General features: G+C 40.1%; 1 protein-coding gene across 2 annotated transcripts; it reads left to right on the plus strand.

Annotated features, from left to right (window-relative positions):
* The first annotated feature begins 13 nt into the window (after positions 1–13).
* LOC116329133 (synaptogyrin-1-like) lies at positions 14–27,627 on the plus strand. 2 transcript variants are annotated; one of them, XM_039613251.1, is made up of 4 exons: positions 14–1,003; positions 20,469–20,706; positions 22,531–22,670; positions 24,763–27,627. In XM_039613251.1, exons 1-4 carry the CDS (start codon positions 902–904, stop codon positions 24,976–24,978), a joined length of 696 nt encoding a protein of 231 aa, XP_039469185.1. In that variant the 5' UTR covers positions 14–901; the 3' UTR covers positions 24,979–27,627. The 2 variants fall into 2 exon arrangements, with proteins under 2 accessions (XP_039469185.1, XP_031606960.1); XM_031751100.2 differs by having other exon boundaries at positions 22,874–24,905.
* The last annotated feature ends 18 nt before the right edge of the window (positions 27,628–27,645 follow it).

Genomic DNA, 27,645 nt, shown 5'->3' on the forward strand with positions numbered 1-27,645 from the left:
TAGACAGAACTTACTGAAACAGTGTACAAACGTAAATATCAGTGTGCACAACCATTTATAACACCAATAAGCCGACTTGAAGAAATATTAATGGGGCTTGTTTAAGAACAGAGCAATATCACGTATAAAGCCTGAAGGAGAAAACAAGCATGAGGTCCTTGCATATTCAGGCAATATACGGTAAGACCGCTAGAGGGCGGAATTTATTGCACCTACCCACGGCACCATCAATCATGGAGTTCTACGTTGTTGGGTGGTGGTACTGTTATACTGTCGTTTATTCATGTAGAAGCATTCTAGTGTTTTAATAAGTGCCTTCACACAAAATAACCCTTTACCAATATTTATTTTCAGCTCACATACTTTATCATATATGATATGATATATATGATTAAGTTAATATCATGTTCTGGTTTAATGGTTTAATCACTGTTTTTCCGCCCACCATCGGTAAACGAAGAGCGCGTGACTCTCTGTAGTGGTCCTGAGTACGTCGCTGTTTTTCTTTCTTTCTGTTTTTTTTACTCGGGGTGTTTTGACGAGGAGCGCTCCGTCCGAGGCGTGACAACGGAGGCGCGTTCACGGGGTCGCCACCGGCTTCTGCGCTGAACTAAAGGGAGAAAGCATCACTATCTAGCACCATCACAAAGCTTTCTTTACCCAAACACTCAACGGAGACAAATTAGAGGTTACATTTAAAACCAACAGCACGAGAGAACAGGGCGCCAAAGGAGACCGGGGGTGGGGGGAGACGCGCATCCCAGCCGTGCAGATTCAGCGGTAGTACAGTAGTGGTGATAGGGAGCAGTTTCGGGGATTTTCCGTTTCGGTTACCCGGTGCTCCACACACCCTGTGCCTTTGAGCCAGCAGCGGGGAGGGAGAGAGAGGAGGAGGAGGACCATGGAGGGGATGCAGGCATACGGAGCCGGGAAAGCCGGAGGAGCCTTCGACCCCGTCACCTTCCTCCAGCAGCCTCAGACCATTCTCCGCATAGTGTCTTGGGTGAGTTGGAGATATAAAAACGAAAAATAACTTTGTTCTTGGATACACAGTTAGCTACAGAGGACACCACTTTTTTAAAATCATTCATATATGTTGTCAAATATTGGTTTGAATTAGCCAACCGAGGGCCCACACAGGCTTCGTTTCAGAGAGGAGCTCCTATAGATACTGAAGGCAGCTGTAACATGCTTTGTGGTGTTTTGTTCTTTTAACTTTTGTTTTCACTTGTGTGTTTGGTGCTATTACCTGATCTCACTAATAATATTCTCCTCACGCAGTGGGTTGATGGGTTGATTGAACAGAGTCCCGATCGCTGTGTACAAAATCCACCTTCTACAGATACAGTGACCAGATGATGTTTTCTCATGAGCACAGTGAGAACACGCAGTCACACATTTGTTGAATTTCATAGCAAATAATTTCATAATAACTGACCACCCTCCGTGCTCTGAGGAGGAGGAGGAGGAGGAGCACTAATGAAAAAGGAGTAGCAACAGTAGGAGAACACTTTTGACAAGCATAGTAAACAGATGGCAACAGAAGTGCTCCCCAAAGTGTTGGCTCCACGCTGAGTTTTAAGGAAATAACAGCTGAAATGTATGAAACCAGAGGTTTATTTATTCATATAATTAATCATTAAGGAAAATGTGCTCGGTATAAACTGAATGTATAACAATCAAGTTCATTTCATTTGACCAGACCATTGTTTTACATTGTACTTATGTAAGAAAATTACATGGAAAATTTACATGTATTTAAATGAGTTAAAGTCAGGATTTTGGGCAGATTTTCTTCTTTTTAGCGCACTACCAGGTGGTATTTTATAAGATGTTTGTTTTGGGTGTCTAGTGTTTAACCCGCAGCTGTATCTTTTGTGTCTTGTAGTGTTTTAAGAGGAGGAAAATGCATGCACTATGTGGTGTTTTTATTAGAAAGCATCAAGGAAGTTCTCTTAAATTGTTGTACTTTAAGAAAGACAGGAAGTAAATATACTGTGTCCATTCATAGACTGCGTCAAGATTTATACATTACATTGTTACAGTTCATTTTTTTAAATGAGCGTTTGGTAATGTGCAGCAATTAGGAATTGCCCTTATTATCATTATTTTTAACATATTTGGACAATAAGTTAACACATAGCAAGACAGTGTTGTTTTAGATTTTGAACTATACAACTGATTTTTGACTACAGTGCAGTCTGTTACAAAGAGCATATTATTATTTGTTTTAATAATAATTCTTTTATTTCACCTTGTTTTATGGAAAAACAGGAAAAGATGTGGAAATGTGTACTTGAACATCTTTTAATAAGAAAAATGACTTGTAGTTTTTGTATCTGGTGTTCATTCAGATTATCTTACGTGTGACTAAAGGCACTTCCTGACCACAGTTGTTGGGATTACCTGAAGGTAACAACCTACTGGGAGAACATCTTATCTTTAGTTATTATTTCTTTTATGTTTACATCAGTAAGAATGCTCATGTGATGTATTAGCCGGCTGGAAGTTGTGTGCTGGCAACAAGTTGGCTACAGCCACAACAAAAGGTTGTAGGAAGACATGATTGGAGTTTTGGGATTTTGTCCGTGTATGTAAGTAGCTGAATTGGTGGTGGTGTTGCTAAAATAGTAGTTTATGTCTGTTAAGCTGTGTTATCCTTGGCATCATTCTTTTGTAGACTCAACTAAAGAAATGGGAACATATTTTGTGTTTTGCCAAAAAATACAATTTAAAATTTTTTTTTCCCTCAGTTGTCTGTTATGTGTAGACACTGTGCTGATTCACAGGTCAGTGATAATTGGCTTAACAAACACAAGAAACATTCCTCTGAAAATAAGTGAAAAAGCAGCCAATGTGCAATGAAAAACTGTGAAGACTCAGAAAGTCTGGAGCACCATTGTTCAAGAGCGCTTTAAAATATCACAAGAAAGTGTAGCTGCTTGGAAACAAAATAAGAAGAAATGAGAGGTGCCTCAAAACTTTTGTACAGCAATGTTACCTAAAATTACAAGGGACTATTTTCTCTAAATGTGTTCTGGTAGCCAATAAGCCCAGGCGGTAAAAGCCTGATCTGATCTTTTACTTTCTTCTAACTCTTTTTCAGTGTCTTCATCTCTATACTTTCACTGTACTGATTTTCTCTGTGTTGAGGCGCCAGTTGGTTAAGAGGAAACACTTGCAAAGATTTTATAGTGTTCAAAAGTTAAAATTTCATTGTGTTTCCTTTGTAGCATGAAGTCCGAACTTTAGCATCTTTCAGGTTCTCAAAGTTTAGTTTCATCTTAAGAGCCACTGGTTGTTTGCAGAACTAAAATGTAAGAAGTCACATAATGTCAGTTACCAGCGTTGCATCAGTACATAATGCTTATAACTATATAAACCTATATAAGGTAAGGTTTGTATTGTACTGTACAGTCCTGACACTAAAGTGGGAGCTAAGGTGTTCTTCTTTTAAAAATTATAAATGCTTTAAAAAGCTTCTGTGGCCTGAAAGTGCCATAAACTTAAAAAGTTATACTTAAAATTATAATTAGAAATACAAAGAAAATGCATGGTTTGTGGTAAAAATAAATAGTTTATTAATCTGTTAGCCTTAAATAACAAAGCCAATGGCAAGTGATGTGATGTGTCAGTAAATCATGGATTTAATCGTTGTAATGCTTAGTTGTGAGCTCATATCTTTGGCTGTATACGAGGTATACTAATATGATGACGTACTTTGTGTATCATTTATATTAGTAAACCTGGCAGTTTTCTGAACATATGACACATGTTGTGCTGTAAATTTGTCTGTATGCAGGAATATTTTTCAGTCACGTAGGGAAAGCATATTTTAATATGGCACAATTTGATCACTGCTATTTCACCTTTTTTGAGAGTTTTAGGGTTTTATGTTGAAAGTGTATGGCACAACTCAGTAGATATTTGTAGTTATAAAATCTCTATTTATTATCTAGGGTTGCAGTTTTTTTCTTTTTTCTTTTCTATCTTCATTTCTTAATCTTTATATTATTATTTCTGTTTGAATTAACTAGATTACTGCGCTACAAAGGGGGTTAAATCGTATATTTAAACAATACATTTTACTGTTATGTGACTATTTATTAATGTTCAAGTTGCATAGTTGAGGTTGAATGGTTGAAGTTGTTTCTTTAAGCATTCAGTACTCAAAATCTTAAAAATAGAAACCAAAACAGCACATGTTTAAATGTCTTAAAGAGTTTTATGGTCCTCAAAAATGTTTTTAAGCTACATTTTAGGTGACAGATCGCTTCAGCAGTGATTTTCTTCCACATTTATAATTTTCTATTGATTTGACACTGCCACTATGGAGGACCACAAGAGCCACTTTAAGACAACACTCTACAGGTATGGAGTGTCTTTATGACTCCTCACCACATCCCCTGTCCAGAGGTGTCATCAGAGCAGCAGCATGTCGCCATAGTAACAGGCATAGCCTAGCTTGTGATGTATCGTGTGACGACTTTCATATTGAGCCTGCAGCAGTCTGTGGGGGAGGAGACTATAACATTCAGCACTATAAAGGAGACTTCCTTACTTCATATACTAGACGCCTTTCCCAGTAGTGTAGCTGTTGTGGCTCTTATGGTGAAAAGGCAGCTGGCTTCAAGTCACACTTTCAATGGAAGTTAAAAACTGACACGTGCAAACAAAAGTTCAGCTTTTTCCAAGACTTCAGTGGGTCATACGCTTCCATATTTGTAAAACACACACAAACCGATTGATAATATAAAGCATGTAAGCATTATCGGTGATAACCCTAACCAAAGGTGGGAAGTAACAAACATGCATTTTTTTCACAAATATCTACTTTCTACTCCTGACATTGTCAAAACAGTCTTGTTACTTTAGGTTTGACTCATTTAAGAGAAGATATTGTTTCACATCACTGCATGCCAAACATCCAGTGATGTGACAATCATGTTAGTATATCCATTACTGTGGATTATTACATAGAAAGATATTAAAGAACCAAAAATGTATAATTTATGCATCTTATGTCTAACAATGCAAATGTTGCACATTGTGTAACAACACATTCCAATAACCCCAAAGTGCCAGGTCCTTCACAAAAAAATAGCTGGTAGTAATGTCCTTCAAAGAGCTACTTTTTACTTTCTTGCTTTGAGTACATTTCAGAACTGTACTTTTTTTTTATTTTACTTGAGTAAATAAGTTGAATTGGTACTTCATCTTCTACCAGAGTATTTTTTGATACTAGTATCTATACTTCTACTTAAATAAAGAATGTTTGTGGTTTTGTCACCTCTGACCCTATCCCTGTGCTATCGGAACATGTCATGTTCTTGTTAAACTTGTTCTCCTAAGTTCTGGCAATCATGAGACAAAGAACATCAATCAATTTAATGGATGTGTCAAAACTTTTTCTTCCAGAAAAGTGCTTTTTGCTTGCATCCGAAAGATAGAAATTAACATCTTCAACCTCAGAGGGTTAAACAATATTTTGTTAGCAAGTCAGTGAGAGTGTAGCAGTCCATGCTCAGCAATAATGAAACTTTGTCCCTTCCAATGTGAACATCGCTTAAAGGTCAAGCACTTCTTAGCACTTTCCTGCAAGTCCATTATAGTGATGAACAGTATTTAAGATCCCATTCTGTAAAATTTAATGTCTGTTTGCAATGTAGAGGTAAGCGCAAACCAGGTAAAATGATAATGCCAGAAAGTTGATTCTGTTTATCTGGACATACTGTTTTCAGTGGGAGAAAGGTTTTGCCACTCATCCAAGAGAATTCTTCAGTCAGGTTTCCCCAACCTTATAAACGGTACATTTGCATAATAACTGAAACTAGCACCGCTAACGAACAATGAGCTGTGAGGTCAGTTTCATGATCATTAATATGCAAATTATCATGACCATTGATCAACTACCACTGATCAATGGTCATGAGTGCCATTCACAGAGAGTTGGGGAATGGCTGCAAACACAGCATTGTAAGTTGGTGAAAGATGTACCCTTAGGCCCCCTCCTGGATTCAGAGATGGTCTTGATTGGCTACTGGCCTGTAGGTGTAAATAGACCGTGGGGTCCTGGTCTGACGAGTTAGCTCTTATGTATGTGCCATCCGCTTCGCCAGAGGTTGTTTGTTTCCCTGATGTGTAAATCATGGCAATCGTCCTGGAGATTAACAGCGTACACTATATTACTCTGTCTGTGTCAGGCGACCCGATCAGTGGGGTGGACCAGTTTTTGGCGCAGTGTGTTTTGGTGTTTGAAAGCCACACAGGCCAATTGTTTAGAAAAAATGTGTGTCAGTTCTTCTGATACTCCTGACATATAAGGTATCATCACTAAGGGTTTTCAACCGTTGTCCTTTTTCTCGTCTGGATCACCCAGAGCTTTCTTTAGGTGCCTTCCCAGCTGGGATAACCACATTTACTTCCCTGGCTGCTCTATCTGTGCGGATGCTGTTCGCTCTGTGGTGTAGCATCCTGATGACACCTAGTTTGTGCTTCAGTGGATGATAAGAGTCAAACCTTAAATACTGATCCGTGAACATTTGTTTATGGTACACATTAACTTTTAAATATCCCCCATTACTGATGGAAATCTCACAGTCTAACAAGTCTAGCCTGTCATATCCTTCCAGGCGAACTTGATGTCCACTGAGTTACTGTGATCAGTCAATTGTGGTACATCCTGACATTTTTACCCAGGTGTCATCTACATACCTGAACCACTGACTTGGTGGTGTTAGCTAGGCTCCAATGTACTAATTCATCCAGGTAAGGAGGTCATTATGCAAATGTACCATTTATGCCGTTGGGGTAACCTGCATTCAGCTGAGACTTAAGAAGTCACTTGGATGAGTGACGAAACATTTGTCCTAATGAAAAGTCTTCTTAGTCTTCTGGTTTATTTTGGCGAGGGGAAAAACAAAGACACAGATCTATTGTTTCATGAAAGGGATTGCTCTGATTTATTCAGTTACTGAGACTTTCAAAACATTAACGATATCCACTCTTTGGAGCGTAATTTCTTCGTTTCAGTCAGCAACTGAGTAGTGACAACAGGAAGACCCTGGATCCAGCATTATCCCGTCTTTCAGGAAGGTTTTCCTCTGTTTTTTATTTCCTTTTGTCTTTACTTTGAGGAGTCCTCAGCTGTGGATTTAAGTTCCATTACAACCAACCGTTAAACTGAATTTACCTGTTATTGTCCTGGTAATGGTCTGTCATTACGTTTAACTGCCTAAAATCAACCTGACACGTTGAAACAAACTAGGATAAGTAAATTATTGTGCGATTAGGTCGCCTGGGATGGAGATTTCCAATACAGTCAGTAAAGTGGCTTTTGCATGAAACACAAACATTAAAAACGATGAAGTTAGCATCACCCACAGAGCAAGGGTAGACACTTTACGTGAATGGATTTCTCCTTTAAACATTTGTTGATGGGCAACATCACTGAAGAGCTTATGAGAGAGAGGAGACCAGAATGAATGAGTAAGAAAGAGAAAAGTTTATGAATGTTGGTCGAGGATTCTCTGCCCTCTCTTTTCCATCCATCTCCCACTTGTTCTGACTCATGAGGGCTGAATGTGGAGGTGATAATGACGTGTGTGTCCGCCTCAGAGAATCAGCGCTGCATTTTAGTTACGAGAGTATTGGATGGTGAAAAGAAGAACAGCGAACACAGTGACAGGTGCAGGGAGAGTAACGTGGACGTGATAATTTTCTAATTGAGGAAATGATAATATTTGGATTTAATTAAGCTGAACAGGGTCAACCTGACTCGCAAAGTAAACATGACATTGTTTGCCTGTGGTTCTACTTTGATCTGTGTATAAAAGAGAATCACTTTCAAAACTTGGATCGATCCCTTGAGTGTAGTTCCTTGAATTCTGCTGCTGTTCGAGGATTCGGGTTATCGCAGGGGTAACATAAAACATCAAATCACTTTACACCTAAATATGCTGTTTAGTTCTGTGTTGTACTCGACTGTGCTAAAGAAGCATTTTTATTTTCAGAAGTCAACATGCCCAAAGTGGAACTTCTGTCTGCCCTGTGGATGAAAATACTGATCAAAGTTCACCATTTAACTCTCAAAAAAGACAAAAATACAGTAAGAGACAAATATACTTATAGGCATGATTATTTTAAATATAAACATGCCTTTAAAAGTCAAACTATGGGACACAGCTGGTTTGAAAACTTCCAATAATGTTACTTGTCATAGCCTGGCCTAAGGTATTGACTTTTAAACATGTTTTTTGAACATTTTTATGCATTTACAGTCCAGTCGGTTCGTTATTGTGCATTTTAAGTCACTTAACACTGACCTAGGAATCATTCAAGCACAAAAAAGGCCCCAAACTTAAGGGATAAACCAGTGTTGTACCGGCACATAACAAACAACCTAAGAATGAACCTATTTTAAATGGTATATTTAAAATAGACATATAGACACTTTGTTACTAGCAGCCTTACAAAGATACATATTTTTTCCTCCATGTCTTTAGTTGAATCTACAAAAAATGCTAAAGATAACAGAGTCTCACTGACATAAAATAGCACGTTCGCACCAACAATGTGATTCCCAAAGAGCATTTAGCCAAAGGCCTGACATTCCCAGCATGGTGAATCCTATCTAAAAGTGGACAGAAACTATGAGCTGCTGTGGAGAATTCTTCTTTCTTGATATTTGCTCTGTAATTAAAACACTCTTACGTAAATAGCGTGGGATAATGTTTTAAATTTAGCCATGATGGTGATTAGCATTGCAGAGGTCAAGAGATTTTGTGCTTGATGAGTAACTATTTTATGTCACCAGCACAAACCCGTTGCAGTGCAGGGCACTCCGTCATCTCCTCGTTACTCACTCTCACACACCCACAGTGTGTTAGCGCCTACATGTCAAATTTCAGATGTTGTTCAAAAGCTATTTTAAGAAGCAAGTTGCATTTTTATGTTGTTTGACTGCCTTAATCTGCTTGTAGTAGAAATTGTGAACATAAAGTCTGCAGATGTTTGCATTAAATATTCATAAAACCTAAAGCCCTGTCAAATAATGTTGATTATACATCCTTCAAATTACTCAGCTTTTTGGCCAGAGTCACAAGCATCCTTAACTCCCCACTGATAGCCCTATTTGTACCTAATTATTAGCATGCATCCAATGCTAAATCAGTTGGTGCCAAAATGTAACATTTGTAGTGTAAAATATGAAGCTGACCATGGGAACACATCTAATCTGAAGAAACATCTGGTCTACTACAACATATGTCTGAAAGCTGCAAAGTCTACTGTATTTGAAGGACCTGCAGATAACTCCAGTGTGTCTGTTAAGAAGATGAACCCAGGAATGATAATGATGATGATGAAAAGCTGTTGTCAGAGAAAGAGCTTTTTGACACTGTGCTGCTGACGTTTTAACTTTTAGCATTTGTTTCGCTGCGCGGAAATGTCATATTAGCATGGTATACAGTAAACAAACACAAAACCTTAGTATGTAAACATAACCAACAATTGTCTCACATTACCATTTAAATACTGCAGTATGCCAGCACTGTGACAGTGACGTCAACATCACAGACAGTGCAAGGCAGTAACCAAGGCAGCTGTTGTTGTGTGTAAAGTACTGAAAAGGGTACCGCTGGGTGCCTGTACTGGTTGTGTTCACAGGTATTAAAGCCTGAAAAAATGAATCATCTCCTAACTTAACCAACTGATCGTTTTCAGTTTGGTCATTGATTCAGATTCTGTTCAGCATAAATAGTTCATGAGCAGGCTGAAGCCTACTTTATTTGGGTATATCATCATAGTGCTCTACAGTACATTGATCTAGTCAGTGTCATATAATGCAGGCTGGCTCCAAAAGCAAGTCACTTTCAATGGATTCCTTTGTTAAAATGTCCAACTTTACATCAGAAATAAATGTATTTACAGGATGGCACAAAAACACTTTTGGTCTCTATGGTTATTTTTCCCATTAGTGATAACCTTATGGAGGGTTGATGTATATATTGTTAATTATTCTTAAGATTTATAGTTCCTGTTGTTAAGGCGTGGCCCTTTGTAGCCACTGGGCCTCACACCTTTGCTATTTGTGTTGGTGACTTTTGGAGCATTTTGTTTTATGCAAATACCTGATCACTTGCACGGTTTCCCTTGTGACTCATATGAGAAAAGAGAGTAAACTCTCGAAACTCGAGGCATTAAGATAAGACTACAAATCTGTTTGTGGACTGGCTGAACACACAACAAAATTGCCCTTTCAGTTTCACTTGCTGTTGCCATTAAAAAAATGTAAAAAGCAGGCCTGTAACTGAATGAGCACGCGTACCAGATTGCAGTGCTACTCTCCCTTGATTCTGTTATGCTCGGCTTTACAAGATTGAGGCACCGTCTGTTTTCTTGCACTGATACATGCTTGTTTTCTGGGCTCGTCTGGTCATGTTCTCACTGACTGCCACCACATTTCAAATAGAAACGAGATAATAAAGGGAAAAAAAGACACAGAGGCGTATGGAGGAGAGCATTGTGTGTGTTTGTGCATGAATGAGTGACTCGACAGAACAGACATCAGAGTGCCGTTGTGAACTTGTGATTCTGTCTGTCTCATTGTGTACCCTTGGCTGCAGTGGCTCTCCTTGAATTGTACTTTGACAAGGTCTCCTGTCTCTCTCACTCTCTCTCTCATTACATGAGCAGCTGCTGCCATGGTGACAGCAGCAATCAGGTATCCCCAGTCTGGGCCGACATTCTGCAGCAGACAATAAGCCCACACACACACACACACACATGCACGCACACAGGATGTAATATCCTCCAGCAGTGATCCTGTATTATGCAGCAGATAGCTCTGCTCACTTCCCACTGTCATAACTTACTTTTACTGATCATTCAATGCTTTGTTTTGTTCTCTTCAGACCACATAAAAGCTCTGAAGCACATAAAAGGCAAGAATTCACAGAAATGAACATGTTCTTTCTGGGATGATCTGATTGCATCAACAGTGCTGTGTTCTTTATCTGTAAATGCATCATTATGGTAAGCAATAATGGAAATTTCCTCCATTTTTGCAATTAGATAATATATTAATGTCACTGAGAGCACAGCACACACGTCAGATACTGGTGATGTGCCGCTGAAATGTTTCTTTTTCATTAGTCCATATTTTAATTACTACTTATATGTCGAAAGAATGGCATAAATCCAAAGGCACTGATGTTAGAAAGCTTTAGACTTACTGTATCAGAATCAACACGTTCCCCACGCCTTTCATTCTGACAGTGTCTCTAAACATCATGTAACATAAATGGCCATGTAACACAGTGATTGGTCGGATGTGCCGAGGTTCAAAATAGGCCAAATGTAAGCTTTTCTCTTCTTTTTTATTCTTTAGACAACTGTTTGGACACTTGTGTCTAGTTCTGACCTCGATGTGTATCTACCTATTAATAAAATGCTGTCTCACTTCAGAGGACCTGCACATCTTAATAGTCTAGAAAGCATCATGAGAAACAAATTATTCTACCTTTATTTCTTTTTCTCCCTGTTTTGATGGGTTGTGTGTTTTTGGATGGTGTGCTTACAGCACAAACTGTTTTGTTTGCACAGCCTTAACCTTAAAATTGACTTTTCTCAACTTATTTTCAATGGCATTGGCCCTGTGACAGCTGGGAAAGGCTCCAGCCCATCATGCAACCCTGAACTGGATAAGTGGTTAATAAAATGGATGGACGGATTTACTGCCTGCAGCATGCAGGGGGGAAAAAATGGCTGCAGTGTGCACATGTATGCACATACTGTAGCAGAACAGCAGTAACCATTAGCACCAGATTGCTCAGGTTTAGATGCTGGAGCTCCACCTGAGCTCTTAGGATTTATCTGCAGAACAACCTCTCTGACCTCCAAGACCCCAGCCAGGCCTCTCAGCCAGGTTTCTCATGGCTTCTGCATCATAACATAGCCATGTTTTTGTGCTGCCTCGCCTTCCTGTAATACAGTTTTCAGAGAGAACAAGTGCACATAGGCTGTGCTTATTTACAACACAGTGTGCTCATAGCCACCCGCCATTTATCGAAGTGAATTGTTCTCAGGCTGACTGAGAATCCCTTGTAAACAATTATCCTTAATATCCTTAATATTTTTCCTTTAAAAATGTAATTTTTATTACAGGCATAAATATTTGATCAAGACTGGATCCTGATCAAAAGATCATATGTTCAGATATTATGATGACCTTCCCATTGACTCTTGAATTTTCTATAAAAATGTCATCTTTTACCAGATGGGCGACCGCCCCATGGTTACACATGGCTACTTAGCATAAGCTCCACTGATACACTACATAGCTGATTAGCTTAATATTATAGCTATTTCTGAACCTGTATTTTTAAAATATGTACATAATCACAAAACATGGGTAACATATCAGTGGTGTTGCTTCATTTCACTTACTGAAGAAAATACAAAGATAATAATAAATTTCCCCCTTCAAGCCAACTTTGCTAAAATCCTCCTCTCTGTGACATCATACAGATCCAAACAGAACCAAGAGACCGAGAGACGTGTCCTGTTGTTTTTGCTCTTACGTTTTGCTTTTGAGTTTTACTCATTTTTGGTGATTTGAAGGCATCTAAACTACTTGGTTATATTTAAAAATAGATAAAAATGTGATCGTTTACAACTTTACATGTGTAAATTGTAAAAATATTTTTAAAACAAGTTCAAATCAGTGAATGATTGATTCAACAAAGGTGATAACCTTCACAGGATTTGTTCCTTGAATGTGGGCACGCTATTATTATGAAAAGGCAGCTACAAAACTGCACATTGCTAACTCACGGTGTGTGCATTTGTGTGTGTGTGCATGGCCACTTCCAGTACAGGATTTTGTGAGGTACAGTGAATAGCAGGGTGACATGAGGCCCGGCTCAATTGTCTGGTTCTCAACAATGGATGCAAAAGGCCTTTCAGCCAGCACAACAGCAGCTTTAAATCATTCACAAGCAGACCGACTGAACCGGTGTGATTTAGGCCTAGGTAGCAGCTGATATGGGTGCTGGTTTGTGGGTGTGTGTTTGTGTGTAAGTGTGTTTCGTTGTTGCAATCACGTGCATTTCTCAAATATCAGAATTTCTGCTTAAAGCTCTAAAGAAGGTCTGAATGGCGAGACACAGCAGCAATTTCAAAGGGAAATTCTCAGGAAGCACATGCTTTCATGCACGAATGCACAAAGTTTCAGAAGCACACACACACACACACACACACACACACACACACACACACACACACACACACACACACACACACACACACATCTTGTAATCAGCATTGTTAAAGGGCAATTTGTGAGGGACCGTCTGATGGTCACAAGACCAGAGACAGCACGTGGGATTCTTCACAGTGCCTGCTTTCACCGCATTCAGAAGCCTTGTGATCTCTCTACAGATTAAGCAGGGTGGGGTACCTTCACCTTCCCCAGGCACACACACACACACACACACACCCAAAGAAGTGAAGTCACATATGAAACCATGTCACACGATTCACTGGTTATGGTTTCGAAGCTCTCGGGAAATGATTAGGTGCAGTTCACATTTTTTTTGTGCATTTTTAAGGGTGTTTTTGTGTTTTTATTTCTAAAATGTGTGTGTATGTATCTTTGTGGGACACTCCTAGTAAACAGATTGCACTTTACACCTTCAACATACACTAGCTGTGCATATAAAGACATGATCAAGCTCGAGTCATTACACAAGCCTCGCCGGACTTTCGCTGCAAGCAGGAGAGAAAAGCTTTGTAATTCAATCTGCCCCCTGCCATGTGATACCAAATATAATTGTGATCCTGAAGACGGTGCGTGTTTTCCTTCTGAGTGAACTAGGTCACGCCGAGACCAATCCGTATTTCAAGGAATAGCGTTTGTGCATTCAGTGTTTGTGTCTTTGAAGCTGTAGCTGGAAAAGAAAGAAGAAAAAAAGAGTTTGAAAGATGCAGGCGAGTCCCTGGTGATGAGTTCATTTCCCAGTGCAGATTCTCCGAGCATTTCAAATCCAAAGTGTGTCACATCACTAAAAACTTGTGGCCCTGCAGGTACTTTTGTCCCTGTTACAGATACTCAGACTCCCTTCTGTATTCAAATAAACAAAGTTCGGGGCCACAGCTGTACATGCTTCATGCTCGCAATGTGACAAAACTGAGTCAACAGAAGGTGAGGGGTGAACCAGAGACATTGTAGTATTGCCTGTATGTTCATCAGAAGGAGGAGACGTGACAGTTAAAGATTCCTGAATGGGAGGCTGGAATTCTTCTGTTATGGAAAAAATGGTGATGGAAGTGTAAACTTCACGTGGGACAAAATCATCAAATCTTATAAGCTGTTCTGGTGACTAGTGCTTTAAAAGCATGTTCAAATCAATGTATCAAAGTCAAGTAGACTGATTTAAAAGATTCAAAAGATTCAAAAGAATCGTTTCGGTTAACTTAAAAGTTTTCTTTACTATATAAAAGAAGCGACGACCCTGCAGGTAAGCGTGTTAGCGACACTACGCTTATCTCTTTAAAAGATAAAAGAAGAAGAAGCGTGTGCATGTGTGTGTTCTTCACTATCTACTTCACAAATATCACTGAGGACGCAGAAGAGTAGAGTTTATGTGTCAGGCTGGGAGTCAGACCAGGCGGTGTGTCTGTGTATTTAGGGTGTAAATGGTCCTCATCCTTCTCCAAACAGGCACATTTTGAACAGTTACTGTGCTGGCTTTGGCGATGACACAAAGGTAAGAGAGAAACACAGAAGTGTTGTGAATCCTGCAGTTTTTGACCTTTTTAGAGATCTCAGAAATCATTTTGGACACCACGTCTTTTATTTTTATTGGACGTGCAAGTATGCCACTTTTTCTTTAGCTTTAAACCCAGCGCCACAAATCCAGATTAAATAAATAAATACATGCAGCATGTTTTTTTAAAGAGGAAAGAGACCAAGTGAGCAAATAAAGTTATTGTTGCTCTGACAATATCCCACATTATGTGATTGGCTTTATGCCTGTGCGTTTGTGTCACGATGCTTGTGTGTGTGCATTTTCTGACTCTTTTAGCGAGCCAGGCCTGTGAAGCAGTGGACAAACTGTGCGTCCATTTGAGCTGTATATGCATGAGTATGTGTGTCGGAGCGTGCTCATTTTTCTGAAGAATGCTTGTGGGCATAGGCAGGGCCAGTAACGAGGGGAGATGGGAAAAGACGAGGGGGAGGGAGCAATGATGCAGCCGGTCTAAAAATAGCACCGCCTCCATGCCCCTTCTACCCCCGATGCTTCTCTTTCCTTATCCCCTTCACAATCCCACCATCTCCTCCTTTAGTTCTTCATCATGACAAAAAAAACAAAACAAACTGCAGGTAGATGAATGATGGGATTGAGGTGTTTGAGGTGCTACTGCCCTCCCCCATACATCCTTTAATGAGAAAGAGGAGTGCATGGCATGGGCCAGAATCCAGAGTGGCATAAAGTGGACCGAGGGAGGAGCGAGGAAACAGAAAGGTTGCGCATGCTTAGTAACAAACTGTTAGAGTTTGCCATCAAGACGCAGATTTAAATGCCAGCTTGAGTTTCCTCTCTGTGCTGGAGCTTTAAAATGGAAATAAGAGTTGGGCTTTTGTTGCTGTGTAGAACAAAATGAATGAGTGTTACTCTTTTTATCATAATATAGCCTGCTGAATCACTTTTATTAATGCTTATTAATACAAGTAATACAGCCAGGGAAGGTCAGTTTTAAGTGCATACTCTCCATTTATTCAGGTAGGTGAACGTAGTGATTGCTCATAACCTCATCACCAGTCTGTCAAACTATAACACTGCGCTGTAGGTTAAAGAGACGGTGGCCATTATTCTGGGGATTCAGGCTTTTTGTCAGTGGTGGAGAACATTTTTTTTGATACAAGCTGCTGTTGAACAAAAAATAGAAATATGTGATGAAACCATGACAGATATTTTTAATAAACCCGGGTCATTGCCCCAGACTGTGTCAGTCTGCTGTGCTGTCGACTCAAATGCTTATTAAACATTGAAATACAATCCTGCACGATCTGTGAAGGAATAAAACCATTATTTAAAAACATAACTCATGAACATGTACATGGTCATATTCATGGACATGGATTAAATTGTTTTGTCTTTTGTTATGACCTGACTGAGACTGTTAACAGTGTTAATAGAGCCACATCACTGAGATGCAGAGGTGGCACAAGTATAGACATTTTGTCCTTAAGTAGAAGTACAGGTACCTGTGTCAAAAAATATTCTGGTACAAGTTGAAGTACCAATTCAACTTCTTTACTCAAGTAAAAGTGAAAAAGTACGAGCTCGGTACTCTGTGGCTGGGCGTGGTCTGTGGTGCCGCTGCAGAGGAGGCGGACGCACCATCCTCAATCCCGCCTCGCCGGCTTAAAGTCTGCTCTGCGTCCTGCAGTATTGTTGTTGGTGATGTGTGTGGCGGCAGCTGTAGAGCTGCAGCCGTGTGTTGGTGACAGCAACCGTGAAAGTGTTAATAAAGTGATGCTGAAAAGCATGACCTGTGGTCGGGTCCGTCATTAATACTCAAAGCAAGACAGTAAAAAGTAGCTTTTTGGAGGACGTTTCTAGCAGCTATTTTTGTGCAAAGCTGGACCTTGTGCTATGTTGTGGTAATAATAAAATAATATTAGTAGATAGAAATACAAATTTTATTTCAGTCTAAATTTCATTTCTAATAAAGGTACTCTAGAATCATAAGAAGAACATGAGCAGAGAAAAAGAAGCAAAATAAAAAAAATGGGTGACTTTGCCTCTAAACAGGAAAACACGTAGGGAAGGGGTTAAAGTGGGATTCAGCAGGTGGAGAACCCTAAAATCAGATGTAATGGCTCGACGTGAGGAAAAGAATCACAATTTCTACTGAGAGCTCCGGTAGATTTTCTTGACATACACGCTGTGATCAGCTGATCTGCTGCTCTTTGCAAATTTACAAAACTGATTTCAACGAGATGTCAGCAGATGTTTCACGAGTTGCCCTGGCAGATTTCCATCCTCTGACAGTATACTGCAGAGTACTTTCACACAACCTTTAAATAACACAGTTATTCTGCCTCAGATTGTTTTGCAACATGTTTCACAATATGAAAAAACATAATGTCACATTTAAAAACATGAGGACTTACATGTAAGCTTTAAATTTACAGTTTATCAAATACGACTGAGCATCCTTACCTCTAAATCTAACCTCTCTTCTTCCTCTCCTGTCCTGTCTGTCTTATCTTTCTACGTCTCTGAGTGAAGTTAGCGCTCTCTCTTTTCTCTCCCTCTGAAATAAGGCCGCTGGATCGTAAGCTAGCAACACAGTGTGTGTGTTTGCATGTTGCATTTGAAATTACCTGCCATTTATAAAAGTTACTCCCTTTATGCTCGCTGGGTAATGGCTCTCACTGTGGTTTGCTGGAATCCCGAAGTCTTAGAAATAGCTTTGTAACCCTTTACAGACCGACAGATGTCACTGACTTTGTTTCTCAGCCTTTCCTTTAGAAAAAGCATGAGGTGCGATGTGTTGCTTTTTGAGATCTTATAGCCTGCTTCTCGTTGTCAGACAGGTTTATCTTTGGGTTATCTTTGTCTAGTATTAACATTTGTTTGATTATCTGAAACAAAGTAAGTAAAGTAAGTCTGACAAATATGCAAACGACTTAGAGGTTCAGTTCTTTTTATCAGTGGGACACATTTTGAAAATATATTTAATGCAGTCGCTATACGTTAAAGCTTCACCACCCACAGATAAAAAATGAAGTCATTGTAATCTGTTTTTAAGCTTTTGTCCTTCACATAATCTAATTGATTGTATCTAAAGAGAGAAGAAATGCCAGTCTGTCAAATTTAATAGAGTCGGATGGCACTTCAGAAAGCAAGAACTCAATGTCAGATGAAATCGGGGTTTCCCAAGTGTGGACCGGACAGTAGAGAGAAGCTGAAGGGCTCAAAAGCAGATAAAGAAGGAAAGAAAAAACTGTGCTGTAATCCCACCGTGACTGGCATCCTTGTCTCCTCCTGGCCTGGTAGCTAGCCTTCATGATCAGGGCTGTCAGAGGAAGTACACTTTGCTTTGTATTCACTCTTTGTATCGCTGTCATTTATCTCACACCCAGAGACACGACAGCTGGGTAAACTGTACACACCAACCCAAGGTTCAAGTGTAGCTTTTTATCTGTCTTTTTACTCTGGATCACATTTAGAGATACCCTCTGAATCCATCACTCACCACAGCAAAGACCACACACAGACAAACATAAACACACTCTGCCTCTTATCCAGACAGAAAAAGCTCCTGGGAGGTATGGTCTGAGGGTTTGTCAGCTGGATGGAGTTGTCTGATCTGCTGTTAGCAACTAAACGTAGCATGCTACACAGTTTGTACTGCATTTGTTGCCCTGTGAATATTGTTTCGGTGATACTGCACTGAAGTGGAGCAAGGAGAAGAGGAGAGGGGGATTTGATGATATCTTATTAACCTGCTCCCTGTTATTGACTCCATTTTGTATCCCTTTGTGTGTGTGCTCCTTGAGGCAAAGCGAGACAGACGCAGAGAGGAAAATAAGGGAAAAGACAAAGGAGAGAGGGCTCAGATGCTATCACAGTAACCTTGTCCTTTCACTGGCTCCATTTTACCACTGTCAGGGTCCCTGCCTCGACCTTAACTGACTACTGCAGGAAGGATAAATCCTCTGTTCAGCTTTACAGAAGATCAGTATTACAGTGCCAGTAGCAAATACCTCCAAAATGACATTGAAATGTAGATGCAGTGCAGGAGCAATGAATGCTATTGTTTTGGGTTAACATTATAAGCATGTGCAGGCATGCCGTACAAGATTATGTACAGGAACTAGCGGATGAAAGAAAATGGATGGATGGATCTCCCAAACTGCAGCTCTTGCATGATGTTCCTGGTCTGCAGTGCTCAGTATTTATCAAAAATGGTGTAAGGAAGAACAGTGGTGAACCATCAACAAGGTCATGGGCGGCCAAGGCTCATTGATTCACGTGGAGAGCGAAGGCTGACCCGTGTGGTCCAATCCATCACTGAGCTACTGTAGCTCAATAGTTTGTGTCCTCCTCTCATTACATCTTCAAAAGTGTCCAGTTTGCTGCCAATCACAAAATCCATCATTTTGCTGCACACAGTGAAGGATCGCAGCTTCCTCAGTGTTGGTCTTCACATTTAGCCCATTACTTGTACCTCAGTATTTCTGTAGTTGACACGCTCTGGTGATCTACTGAAAGTCTAAGGTGTACAAGTTGAACAAAAATGGAGACAGCACAGTCTCCTGTGGAGCTACTGTACTGTGCATCACCAAGCCAGACAGGACAGAGCCCATTCTCATATACTGTGCAGCATCTCATGATTTACCGCAAGGGTTTTCTTTTATTTCCTGTAGTTTCATTCTCAGTAGCAGCTCAGTTGTGTTTAATGCATTTTAGAAGTGAAAGAAGGTGATTCTCACCATGCAGCCATTATTACAAGCATAATGTCACCTGTATGTTCATTAAGTGGAACAACCAGAAAGTTTGCTTGTGTGTGTTGCTGTTGTGTTAAATTGCAGTAAAGAAATGCAGCAAAATGCCAACTTCTCAGAAAAAAAGAGGCATGTGAGCAAAACTGTTTGAAGAAGACATGAGAAATGTTTAATAAATGACTATTGCAGGATTTTCGTGACAGTATGAGCTGAAAACACCAAGCTAAAGCTGTTTTTTCATTACCCAGTCAGTCTAAATATACCACCCTACTGCAGCAAGTAGGAGTTTTATGGCCTGGAAATGGCTTTTATGAAACACTCAGAAAACATGCAAACATAGAAGACAGCACTGGAGCACAAATGTAAACCCGAGCAGGAAAGTCAGATTGATGGTTCTCTTACTATTTACACTCAATCAACAACATGGAATTATTATAAGGATTGCCACAATCTTGGTAAAGATAAACAATGACATACGAATGGTTGGTTGTGTCTGTAAAGGACTAGTGACACTACACAGGGTGTACTACACTTCTCACCTAGGGCTATCTGGGATAGGCTCCAGCCTTTGGCAATGCTGTGTGGACAAGAAGTTAAGAAAAGCCATGCATAATAGTGACACCTGTTTGTGAAGGTCCTAGAAAAGTTTGACGTGTACGAAATGTGACACCATTTGAATACTCGACTTTCAACTTTTGAGCAACCAGGTGGAGGCAAATGTGACGACACTCATTCCAAATGCTCAAACTATGGAAAAATTGACTTCTGAATTCAGTAGCAAACCTTCAAGCAGCTTTACATATAGAAGCACTTCACAGAGCCACTATGGTACAGACTCACTTCAGATGTTCTAAAGGTGCTGACAAATTCTGTCTTGTAAACTCTACTACAGTCCTTAAAGTCATATCTGTTTGCGCATTTTCATCCCTTCTTCTCTCCTTTTCAGCTCTTCTCCATTGTGATCTTTGGCTGCATCGCCAATGAAGGCTACATCAACCAGGCCAAAGAAGAGGAGGAGTACTGCATCTTCAACCGCAACCAAAACGCCTGCAATTATGGGGTGTTTATGGGCTCCATGGCATTTCTTTGCTGTGTGGGCTTCCTGGCTCTGGACATCTATTTCCCTCAGATCAGCAGCGTCAAAGACCGCAAGAAAGCTGTGCTGGCTGATATTGGGTTGTCAGGTAAACCCATTGTCTTTTCATACTGTATTTCTTTACAATACTTTGTTGTTGTGAAGTATTTTGTTTGAGTTTGGATTTTTACCTTCAGATGTGTATACAGATAGCTAAAGCCTCAGTTACACAGACCTAGAGACCGGTTTGGGGACCATGTGCAATCACATGGAAGTTGGTGAGCGGTTGCTGTCTGTCGTCGGGTGATACCAGCTGCAGAGACGGTGCTGCACCAAAAACCTTGATTGATTGGTCGGTAGCAGATTGCCAACTACTCATAAAAATTCCCGCCTTACTTCTGTGAGTCAAAAGGTGCAAGTGAGCGTTCTACATCTCCAGTTTGCGCCACACTTTTTTCAGTTTCACAGTTTTGCTTGGGGAGTAGTTGGCAAGTGTTTGCAAACAAGACGTCATCTTCCATCTACAATACAGTGACTGTGGGAATCTGCTAGCAACCAAAGCAATCACAAGGATATTTGCACCGTACACCTCTTTGCGACCAGTTTCGCATAGAAAGTGTCAGCAACCACTTGCTAACAGGGAGTGCAGATTTCTTCCAAGCAACAGGTGGTTGCCGATCAGTCTCTGGGTCTGTTTGTCTGGAGCTCAACAAAGACTCCTACAAACAGCTTCCATAAATACCTAAATTCACTTCCCATGGATGCTCGAACCAAATGGGCCTTTTTCTGTGCAAATTATCCCAGCCGCTCAAAATATACTACCTAATGAAAACCTGTCAGCGTTTTTTGTAATGTATAAAAATGCCATGCAGTTAGGTTATTACAACAAAGGGGAGATCTGTGACAGGGATAATAAGTAGACAAGTACTCATCTGACACTAACAAGTCTCTGAGACGTTGTGCGTTGGCGTCCCTGACAGTGGTTTCCACTACTTCTCCACTGCACTGCTACTGGAATGAACTCAAATATAATGACAGGACAGTGAAGTGTCGGATCGGTTAATGAGGTAGTTCCTGTCACAGACAGAATTCTCCCTCCCTGTTTTCGTCACCTACACTCTCTGACTCTGATTTCTCTGTTGTAATATGAGATGGTTTCCACACTGAAGAAATAAGGGAACCTGATAATCCCTGGGTATTTCTGATTAGGCTTTATACATTGCCTCCACACTCCAGCTCTTTTAATTTCTCTCTCCTCTTCCAGTTCCCCCCAGCCAGCAGGAAAGAATCATATCTGATTTTAGGAGTAAATCCTGCTGTCTGACTGCTCATCTTGCATACCACAGGGCTCATTTTGGGCCCATTGCTGTTCTCAGTTGATTGCCTCCACCTTTTCATTCTTATGCTGACTTAATTACCCACTTTAGTCATCCAGCTGTGATACCTGAGCTTTGTTTTTCTGCACTATGTGTTCGACAATTTGAGAAATATCTCTTTCTTTATGAGAGTTTTCAGTAAAACTGTTCTTGTTTTGTTAAACAAATGGCAGCAGGAACTTAGCCTAGCTGAGATAAGAGTTGAAACAGGTGGGAACGTTTAGTTTGGCTTAATTACAGTTATACAACATATTCATCAACCAGTACCTTATAGGTAAAGGTGGTGATTGGCTGAGTTTTTTATAAGACGGCTACCTATTCTCCCCTGCTGTTAGTGCATATTCTGAACTAAACAGCCATATTTCTATATTTGCCATACAGACATAATCTAATCAAGTAAGTATTCAGTTGTAAACACTGTGATTTGCTCATATCGAGTTGCAACATGAGTTCCATTCTGTTATTTTGGAGTTAAGCAAGAGGAATTTCTTCTGTCTTGTAGTTGTTCAGTTAGTAATTTTACTCCGAATCTCTGTTTTGTTTTTTTCTTATTCCAGCATTCTGGTCCTTCATGTGGTTTGTGGGTTTCTGTTTCTTGGCCAACCAGTGGCAGGTGTCTGAGGGCAACCAATTTAAGGAGAGAGGGGACGCTGCCCGAGCAGCCATCACCTTCTCCTTCTTCTCCATCTTCACTTGGGTAAGGAGCTCACTGGCCTGATACGGTGCAGTAACCAAAGACGGGACTGACAACCTAAAACTTTGAATCTTATTTGGCTTTTATCCTCAGCTTGCTGATAAAACCAGTGAGCTATATAAATGTGTCTCCCTTCATCTTTTTTTTAGTACTGCTCACTGTTTCTGACATGTGAACTCATGAGTGTATAAATATTGTTCCAACAGGGGGCCCAGGCTCTCCTCTCTATGGAGAAGTTAAAGAATGTGTCATTTGAAGAGGAATACACCAAGCTGTTCCCTCCTCAGCCTCCTCAGTCTTTTGTTTGACTTTGTCTTCTCTCTCTGTCGCCTTAACCATCTGCAGCAGGTCCTACACGCTCCTCTTTCTTTACTGAGACTGCACTTGATTTGGGCGCCCTCTTACAGCAAATACTGCTGTTGCTGACACAGAGACATAAAAGCACACTTGCTAATCCAAACACCTCCAAACACCCACATTAACAAGCAGGCTGACCTTATCATTCATCAGTGCAAGACACGCAACAGCTAAATTTAAACATGTGCAGCTCTAAATATCCCAGGTGTGAAATCAGAGCTTTTTCTGTTGGAATTTCATGAAAGACTCGTTTTATTTATGAAGAAAAGCTTCACTAAATTAATTTTTTAAGTTTGTTGTTGAAACAGATGTGTGAACAGTGTGACAATCAGAGTATCTGCAACACCAAACCTGGACCCCTGAACAAGTGCTGTCTCAGTTTCTAGGACTGGACACCATTTTTTCTCCTCCTTAATTGTAATGAGTTTTTAGAAAGTTATTAATTGCTTACCCACCCAATTTTCAGTTCCTCAGTTAAAGGAACAATTTCATATATAATCTAGGGCACATTGCAGTGTTGAGATGGTTATTGTCAGATATATTATTACACAGATATGTTGCACTCAAAATCCTCAATTGAAATCAATGGGAGAATTCGACGACCCTCAGATGTTGGTGGAAGTATAACTTACAGGAGATGTTTTAAGCCTTTTCTGTTGTGTAAGATCTGATTTCTGACTCTACACATGCAGTTTTTATGTCCTGCTGACAACTGAAATGAAAGCTAATTTAGCTAATGCTTAGTAACACCAAACAAGTATCCAAACTTGTTTCAAGATGACCGACTTTGTTTATGTGCTGGACAGTTTCTCCAGCAGAAGGACTTCAGGCTCAATCAATCAAGCAGAGAAATGTTAAAGAGCTTTCTGTTGGACGATGTTAAGTTAGATAAGTGTTTCGCCTCGTTTACAGTGAGAACACAAGCTAAGCTGAGTCGTCCTGCTACAGACTCCAGCTTCATATTTAACACATTTTATAGGGGTGTCAGTTTCCTCTGTGTTTGCACATACAGGCTCCCTCTTTCACTTTATTAAATTTAAAAGGTAGAAGTGTGTTAGAGCTTTAATTTTAGTCATTTAACATTTAATATTCATTGGCTTTTATGGCTAAGTTTTATTATGCAGGTGCTAATAAAATGTTCTATATTCATATTAACAAAAAAGTCTGAAATATTCAGGGTACAGTCTATGTAACTCAGACTACAATGAGTGCAAATTTCCTCTAAGTATATGCTGTGGAACGTTTTCTTTTGGACAGTTAGCTGGCCTAATGCGCTGTCATGTACGACTTATAGAATCAAAAAGGTCAAAAAGTACTGCAGCTATTCAAGTGTCTGCAACATCTGAGCAGTCACTAATAAAGAAAATCTCCTCATGTAACTTAAATCATTTTAACTGTCTCTGTGTTGCTCTGTTTTACCTCTGGCTTGTCCCACGATTTCCTTCCTGAATTATCAACACAAGGGGAACTCGCGCTCTTCTTCTAGAGCTACACAATGTACGAGCTGCGTTTTTTGTGCTGCTGCCTGAGGAAGCAACTCACTGTGACTGATTCACTAAAGCTGTCTAATAATGTTGTCAAGCTTTCCAGCCAACTAACCACTGTGTCCTCCTGTCTCTTGTTGTCTGACCCCTCTCTTCCTCTCACTAACATCGCCGCGTCTCTGCTTCATCATCTGTCTTCAATCGCCTCCCATTCACCTCCTCGTCCGTTTCCATTTACGATCCTCATCGCCAAGGCGGGCCAGTCTTTCCTGGCCTTCCAGAGATACAAGCTAGGGGCCGACTCGGCCCTCTTCTCCCAGGACTACACAGACCCCAGCCAGGATGCAGCCGGAGCCCCCTACACCTCATTCGGTGGGGATGACCTGGAGAGCCCGGGAGGAGGAGGAGGCCAGACCAACAGTGACGGGGCCTTCGATGGATCCGGAGGCTACCAGCGTCAAGAATACTGAGATGTTAGGGAGAGTTTCATGTATGCTGATGAAGTTGTCCAAAGTTTCTACTTCAAAATAATATTTGTGCTGTTTTGTGTTACACAAGAAACACTGAATCCATTACTTAGTGTATTGGGCAGATCTTTGATCACATCCTAGATCCAACAACCTCAAGTTTTGAGTTGCAAATTTATTGCTACAATTTACTGTTTTTATTGTTACGTGCAGGGGTTAAAGTGGGATCTGGCAGGTGAGGAAACCTGAAGATCGGGTGTAGCAGTGCAGCATGGGGAGAAAAGACTTACTTTGAGATAATTCACATAAAATCCTTGTTTGGTTTTTGAGTTACAGCAGATTTTTCTTTGTGTACATGCTGTGACTCGATATTCACTGTTATTCACAAGATGTAAGCAGTTGCATGTACGGCTGATTTCACCTAGACAGTAAAAAGTTAGTATATAAAGATCGGATTCTATGAGTACGTGTGTTCCACACCATCACCTTAAATGTAAATTGATGTCTGCTAACCCTGACGTAAGCTAACATGAACACCACAGCCTATAACAGTCTAACATATTGCATCAATGTAAGCTCTATCACAGTACTGCAAACTAACTACACTAACCTGCAGTCTTTGACTATCTAAGATGAGTATACTTCAATTAGTTTCACAACACGTGTAGATTTTAAAACTCTGAAACCAATTCTATTACAGCTTTAAATTTCATCTCTGAGATGTCCCACAAGAACTTTTTCTCCTCTCTGTGGGAAGTACACTAAGTTGCTCCATTTATTCTCCTCGTCTTTAGTGCGAGGAAGATGCAGAAGTACCGCGACCACAACTTTACATCTGCACCATGAACACATCACAGGGATGAGAAGGAAAAGGGGACGTGTTGAATTTGTATAAGCTCCGTGGTGTGTTGTTATTTTCTTATTACTGAGCAAGTATCTCCAGGCCATCACTGGAAGTAACACCAGGCTGAAGCATGAGAAAAATGAACCCATTCCACAATCATTTATTATTTATTAACTCAAGGTACCAGAAAATTGTTAAGACCCACTTTAACCCCTGGTTACGTGCACAAAATAATGTGCCTGGGACAATAAATAATGTAAAGAAAACATATTATTAAAGGTCAGTACAACAAAAAGAGTGTACTTTTAAAAAGAACAGGGAGAGATTATGACATTTTACATTTAAGACTCACACCAACGATCAGCTCAGTTGACTTTTCGAGCTTAACAACAGCTTCTGCATTTAGGTGGTGATTTTTATCCCATGTGACAAACACTAGTAATCAGAAGAAGTTAATGTCATCAATTCTGGCAGGTTTCTATCTCTTTTTGTCAAAAAAAAAAAAAAAAAACCCACACACACAAAGAAATCTTGAGCATCCTCCAGATTTTGGATTTATAGGTAACAGGTGGTGATCTCAGGAAGGTGCAGTTAGGCAGACAAACATCAGTGGGCTCACTTCATCCTTGGGAAGGAGCTACAGGATGCAAACAGACACCGGGTGCAGGGGGTGGATTAGAAACTATCGGCAGGTCACCCTGTAGCTGATCAATGCTTGTGACCACACTGCCTTCAACTTGTGAGGTCTTCAGTCAGTCAGCAAAATAAGTGCGATATAGCTAAAGCGCTCCCCAAACACAGACACACGCACAGGTTCACAGCCTATCGATGCTGCGAACACAAGTTTTTGCTGACAGAACTCGTCGATGGGCCATTACAGGATATCAGCATAGATAAACAAGCAGCAGTGGTTTATCAGGCAACTAATCCCCTCCACTGTATAATGAGAGTGTGTTTGTCTGCGTGCGTATTGAAATTTGTCCTTTTTTTCTCATTTCCTTGAAACGCCGATGTTTTTATGTTTCCCTGTAAAGCTTTTTCTTTCCTCGATTGTTGCCTTAGTGCTGACTGCCAAGCAGAATCCATCACGCAGGAACACAAGCCTCCACAACTCACTGATGCTCTCTTTAAGTCTTAATGTACAGCAAAATGAATTTGGTCTTGTTTTTGTCCTTGAGCACGTCAAACTACTGAACAAAAGCAAGCGTTTGTCATCAGTATAGAGCCTTCCTTATCAGCAGGTTTGCGAGAAACTTGTGTTTTCCGCTCGTTATCAACAAAACTGCAGGCATCCTCAATATTTATGAACATGCATCGCTCCATTTTTTGTGCTCCATTTTTCTCCAGTATATCTGTCTGTATAAACATATGTAAATCTATAATTGAGTATATAATGGTGTTTGAAAAAGATTCTGCTTTATTTTAGGGCATTAAGCTAGTTCTGTATTTAAAAAAAGACAAAAGAAAGAAAGCTCTATGGTCTGTTGAGTGTTATTGTGATAAGATATATGGTGAGGTTATCCATGCCTCATCCTTTATGTTGCTCTTGAGGTAAGGAGAAGTTTTTATTTTTGGGATAACAATATTAAATATTAAAATATACATATATATATATGGCTACGAAAAATGTGACCAAATTATCAAAGTATATATGCACATATATACTTTATGCTGTACATCCGTGTAGACGTAGAAATGTGTGATGTTCCTCTGTGAAATGAAGCAAAGTAAGACTAAAGAAAAACAATTGTGTACAAATGTTTTTGATGTGGTTTTAACCAATAAAAATAAAGAAAATACAAAAGAAATGCAAAATGAGAATCTCT

This window comes from Oreochromis aureus, linkage group 6 (assembly GCF_013358895.1).
Source record: "Oreochromis aureus strain Israel breed Guangdong linkage group 6, ZZ_aureus, whole genome shotgun sequence".
Classification (NCBI taxonomy): domain Eukaryota; kingdom Metazoa; phylum Chordata; class Actinopteri; order Cichliformes; family Cichlidae; genus Oreochromis; species Oreochromis aureus.